The sequence below is a fragment of the Notothenia rossii genome (assembly GCF_949606895.1).
Source record: "Notothenia rossii genome assembly, contig: scaffold_141, whole genome shotgun sequence".
Classification (NCBI taxonomy): Eukaryota; Metazoa; Chordata; class Actinopteri; order Perciformes; family Nototheniidae; genus Notothenia; species Notothenia rossii.
In genome coordinates, this window is record NW_027639810.1 from 18,761 (window position 1) to 25,000 (window position 6,240).

Below are 6,240 nucleotides of genomic sequence, written 5' to 3' on the forward strand. Positions count from 1 at the left end.
GTAAAGAACATGTTGTTTGCTTGTTATACTCTGTTATTTTACTCAAGTAAAGCCTCTGTGTACTTGTCCAGCACTGTTCTTTCACATACATGTTGCACATATCGAGAGCAACAAGGAATGGTGTCAAAGTCATTATATGTGCACCGAAAGCTGGTAAAAAAAAAGAAGCATCCAATCAAATCAGCGCATAGACGCAACAAGCCAATCACAGCAGAGTACTGGGCGGGACCAGGCAGAAGAGTTTTGGGCTCTCTCGTTTCAAATAACCCCTGTTTTTGTTACTTTATACCCACCTGAAAATTAATTATATCCGCCTGAATGGTCCATAAGAAGACTGATATTCTTACAGTGAGGTATTGATTTGAAATTGATTTCAGAAACGGATTTGATTAATGCCTGACTTCCGGTAATCCATGTGTTTTCTATACAACCAACCTCCAACTGACGTGCCACATCTCCTTGTTATGTTTTGAGTCATGTTAAGTTTTACTTTCACTTTGGCAAATAATAACTGCGCGCACTAAAGGTAAGATGAACTGCGGATTTAACCATCGACATATAAACGTATATTATTGAACACTTTGATTCAGTCTCACTACATATTAAATATGTATATATGTAATACTACTCATGCTGTAACGTTACTTCGAATGCTATCTAGTTTATAAATGTCTTAAACCGTGTATGCTAGCTAGGCCTCGGTTAGCTTAGCAGAAACTTGTTGTTCTTTTTTTAACGGCTTTATAAACAGTTAATGTGACGGTTGGTTGCGATGTTTTTGTGTTGCTGTACATAGTTACCCCAACCGAAGCTGAAATGAAATCATTCTACATAATGAGTATTTAACACAGAGTCAAATATACCTGTTTAATGGCCGTACATCTACTTGCATTTTGTATTCAAGTTCTTTACTTTTGACAAAGAAAGGGGAAGAACTGTAGGAATAAAATAACTTCTGTCATTATTTCTTCTTCAGGCAGCTCTTCTCAATCAGTGTTGGTACATCTAACATCATCCCCAGGTATTCACTTCTCCTGATTGTTACCAGGGAAACCTGAGTGAGTTGTTTTTCTACTTTATTAAACAGGAATACTTTTACATTAAGGTGACCAGATTTTCAAAATTAAAACCGGGGACATTTTGAGTTTTGCCGTCAATATATCATTAACATAACCAATTTTCTTCACTGTTAAAGAAAAAAGGGGGACAATTCTGGTTCAATGTAATTCGTACATTTTAACTGTTGGATACAAACAGAAGGACTAGCTCATATATGAGACTTCATAGGTCTTTTATTTTGAAACTGTACATCAGATTGTCCTGATTCTCTCTCAGTGACTATATGGGGTGTTCTGCTATCACCCTGGAGTGAAATAAGTCTTTGATAATTTGACAGTTTTTTATTTATTCTTGTATAAAAACAGAAGGACGATAGCCCATATATGAGATTTCCAAAAGTATTTTATTTTGAAACTCTACATCAGAATTTCCTGATTTTCTCTGATGGACTAGATGGGGTCTCCTGCTATCACCCTGAAGTGAAATAAGTGTTTGATTGACTTCGAGTGACTCTTTGATTATGGACAATTTCCATTAAATAATAATCAAAATATAGATGTACAATAGATCTAATTTGAGATCTTAAACAGCATACATTTTAAATTGTGCTTCAGAAAGTAATGTTATTTTAGGAGTGCTGAGAGATGGTGTCAACATCAATTGAAATGAGTCACCCAGTGGAAATGTTAGATATATCTTCATAACTGTATCCTTACATTTTACATTCACTCAGTTATAATGTGGTAGTTATACGTAGTTTCTTTTAATTTATTATCGATCACATTATATAGTACATATTTCTTAATTTAAGCTCCAGTATATATGAATATGTTTGGTGGGTCATTCCTAGCATTCGGTGCCATTTAGGTCCCCACCACATTATATCATATATTTTGTATTTAAAAAGGTCTAATGCTTATTTTTTAAAAGCTTGGTTTTAAATGTTTATACCCTCTACCATAAAACAACAATGTTATTTAGCCAGGATATAAAAAAATCTAAATAATTACTCTGATTTTAGCACAAGTAGGCCAAATTGCTGTGTCCCCAATCATGTTTGCTCAACTTCTGTAACAGATATACAAAAAGAAATCAAAGAAATACAAACAAAATTCTACATTTTTGTGAGTGTTGTTGTATGACCCTTTTGCTAATATTCCTCACCAAATTGAAATTGTGGTTATTAATTCATTTGTATTGAAAATAAAGTGTGTGTCCCCTGTTTGAATGTCCCCCCTGTTACTCTGATTGTAATCCCTCTGGACACGCCCCTTTACTATTCTACTATTTGTATGACTCAAGAAGAAGAAGGATACATTTTGAGTGGGAAATAATCTTCAAGAAGCAGAGTGAATGCGTTCTTCCTTCAACGTTTTTCTAATGTTTTAAAGAACCTAACTATTGCGGTAAACTAAAGCATAACATGTCCACCCTGTTATGCTCATTTTTAGTGGAACTGATCATTTGTTTTACATTTAGAAAATATGGTGAATATATCTATCAAATATATGTTTCTGTTGTCACCAAGTGCTAGCTTGATTATCATCACACATGTAGCAATAGCCAAGTTTAGCATAAAATGTCCACCCTGTTACTATTTTTCACAGTAACAGGGTGCACACACAGTAACTGGGGATGGTAAAAAAAAAAATGTAAGCATAATATCCTGAGCTTGACCCAAATATTTTTCTTATACTTTAACAAGCCATCATTCAGATTAAATAAAAAAAAAACATGGAAAATGATGTTTTTTATTTTTGAATACCCTAGCTGAAATGGCACCGAATGCTTGGAATGACCCTGGTGTGTTTTTTTAGGTATATTTGTTATTGACCGAGTAAACGCTTTTATTTTGAAGGCAGTTTTTACAGGCCTCTATCGTAATGCATAGGATATTCGCGCACCGCAACACAACGTGTGGGCTGGCTTGACTGTGTTTTCCGAAGTGGGGGCTGTTGACCACAGTCTGTTTACCCAGTGTTTCCTGACATAAAACGTTTTGTTTTACCTTGCTATGTGTTTTTAACGTATATAAAAAAACGGGGACATTTCCGGGGACAGTTTCAACCGGGGACAGGCCAATACAAACGGGGACTGTCCCCGGAAAACGGGGACTTCTGGTCACCCTATGTTACATTAAATTTTTACTTTCAAAATGAAGATTTGTTCTTTCAAAAAACAAGAATTAGGAAATGGAATATAACAAGTGATTTATTAATCAACTTGTAATTCCCTCTTTAAATAATCCAAGTCCAGTTCACATTCAAAGGCTGGATTTTAATCTGTATATTTTGGTGCTATTTTATTGATTTATTGATTTATTGATAAAATAAATAAAGAATGTTCACAATTAAAAACCAGTGATAGCAGAATATGCAATGAGAGGCCAAAGACCTAAAAGGCTCATTGAGGGTCTCTTTAGGTTCAAATATATAAACTCCTAACATTTCTCCCTGTTCATCAGCGCAGACTCATTCCTGAGAAGATGAGAGCAGTTTCTCGTGCATCGATGAGTGCCTGCTACAGGGGTTTCCCTGTTTCTTTCAAACGGTAAGATGCAGTTTCTGAACCTTTCCAGCTTTCACTTCCTCTAGATCAGTGGTCACCAACCTTTTTAAGCCCAAGATCACCGACCTCGGCCTAGGTGAAAGGCGAGATCTACCGATTGCAGAGTTGAGTGAAAAAGACGGCCCAGACAGTGCTTCCAATTTGAGGCCTTTTATATCTGGCTCATCTGAATCACTGTCACAATGAAGGCTCCATAATCAGCTCACAGCATATAGGCAGGGGTAAAGTGCTATTGGGGGGTGGACCTCACCTCCTCTAGGGGGGTCCTCACCTCCTCTAGGTCCTCACCTCCTCTAGGGGGGTCCGGGGGGATGCTCCCCCGGGAAGATTTTTTTTAAAATATTGAAGTTAAAAGCATCAATCTGGTGCACTTTGAGAGCAACATGAAGAGTTCTATGGATACCTCTCTCAGCACCCAGATGAAACAGAACTGTAAACAGATTACATTTTTCTTTATGGATATTTTACAAATCACTCCCCTTTTAAACTGTATTCTTGTTTTACTGCCATATAGTATTTCATACCTGTTTTTCATTTATTCTCTTATTGTTTGTATAACTATAATGATCATATGAAGGTGTACCGCGGAAATAATCTTTTGAATAATTTGTGACAAAACTGTTCTAAACACTCAGAGTCCTTTAGCTCACCTGAGCCCCTCAGTCTGACAGGGGAGGACTCTCCTCCAGCTTGTTGTGGAAACAGCTCCTTATGTCCGTTAGTGCGGCTAGCTAACCAGATGCTAACATCACGGTCCCCGCTAGCACCGGTCCCTCTCTCTCGCTCTCTCCCTCTCTCTATCACACTAAATGCGCTACTGCCACACACACACACAGAGCCGAGCTTGAATGACACAAGCACACGTGTATTTCCATTCAACTCTCTGATTGGTCTGGTGACTTTCCTCTGTTGCATTCACTGAACACGGGAAATTGCAGTCCTGCCGTCCTCTCTTGTGTCATGATGAGGTTCACGTAAAGCACGGTTAATGTATTATATTATTGAGGTTTCTCAAATATCCGTAAATCAAGTGGCACCTGCTAACGAGGTGGTGGATGATAGGTTTATATCTAAAAACGTATTTTTCAAACATTATTATTTGAATTTGATTTTTCTTTCTTTTGTTACTTTTTTTTTTAACGGTCCGCGATCTACCCGCACCACACTCGCGATCGACTGGTTGGCGACCACTGCTCTAGAGTATATCAGTTTTATTTAACACTAAGATATCTGCAGTGCTGATAACAATGTGTGTGCCTCGTCCATATATCTAACTTACACGTTAGAAATGTTGTTAGCCGTGTCCATCTACCTCTGTCTTTCAAACGGCATGATTTACCTCAAAGGTAGGTCAGCCGTTTTCTATAGATCATGGAGATCAGACACATTTAGACCAGGTCCTCCTCCTCCTCCGCCTCCTCCTCCTCCTCCTCCTCCTCCTCCTCCTCCTCTTCTTCTTCTTCTTCTTCTTCTTCCTCGTCATCTTCCTCCTCGTTTAATTACTTAAAAGAAATGTGTTTTTAAGGTTTTGATAAGTTTAAAAATCATAAACGACTAAAAGAACATGTAATGTAACTTCTTCTTTAATCTCTCAGCCCCTCCACAGTACTCCAAAGACCACCGATGGGTACACACACCCCCATTTGAGAAACACTAGTCCAGCTGACCTCCTTTGTCAAACATGTTTTTCTATGGGAGGACATTTGTAACTCCATCTTTTAGTCAATAAGCTCCTGAACCTTCCACCTGTCTGTCAACGCTCCATCTCTGCAGGGCTGAGAAGAAGAGAGAAGCTGCAAAGAGACGTGAGATCATGGAGAAGGAGTTAAAGGAAAAACGCTTGGCTCTCGAACAGTAAGAGTACATTTATATTTAGGTCAACAGAACCTTTTGAGCTGAATTGTAAAAACTATATCATTTAACACTAATTTACTTTTCCTGCATTGTTGATTTACCGTAATTTTCCGACTATAAGCCGCGCCTTTTCCCCCATGTTTCGACCCTGCGGTTTATATAAGGGTGCGGCTAATCTATGGATTGTTACAGCTAACGGCCAACACCTTTAACTCTATGGGCTCTATGGCCGGTCCGCGGACCCCCACCTTTAAGCGGCGGGTTCCAGCAGGAAAAGCTGGAGGTCGGAAAAGAGTGAGACAGGTAGCGCGCAAAAGTAAAAGTGGAACCGAGAGTGGTATGCCGCTGCTGTGGCTTATATTCAGGTGCGGCTTATAGTCCGAAAATTACGGTATATCTTTTTGCCTAGTCCTTATTCTTTATTTAAATGAAATGAGATTTTTCTTTAGATTATGGAAATCTATAGAATACAAATAAACATGTAGTGATAGTATGAATAAAAACTAAACACCACGAGTTAAACTCTGAACTTTAACAGGTGAAAGTACATATAGAGTAAAGGTTGAATATATATCCATGATATAAAGTACAGAAACACATGTATCTGGTTTCTATGTGTTATCAGTGGGCAGATTGGACATGCTGATGAAAGCAGTGTGAAGTCAACACACTGGGATAATAACACGTTTTCATTGATGTTTCATTATAAGAGATACCACAAGAAAGAAGAAGAACTGGAGGAACAAGATAACTTCTGTC

At 38.0% G+C, this 6,240-nt stretch overlaps 1 protein-coding gene across 4 annotated transcripts in view; it reads left to right on the forward strand.

Annotated features, from left to right (window-relative positions):
* The first annotated feature begins 303 nt into the window (after positions 1–303).
* The window catches only part of LOC307027382 (uncharacterized protein), a 28,128-nt gene continuing 22,191 nt past the window's right edge, over positions 304–6,240 (forward strand). The window contains exons 1-4 of one of the 4 annotated variants that reach the window (XM_079695624.1): positions 304–353; positions 977–1,021; positions 3,529–3,609; positions 5,401–5,481. In XM_079695624.1, the coding sequence (XP_079551750.1) occupies positions 319–353; positions 977–1,021; positions 3,529–3,609; positions 5,401–5,481 (242 nt within the window). In that variant the 5' untranslated portion in view covers positions 304–318. The other 3 variants (XM_079695627.1, XM_079695626.1, XM_079695625.1) reach the window with 3 other exon arrangements.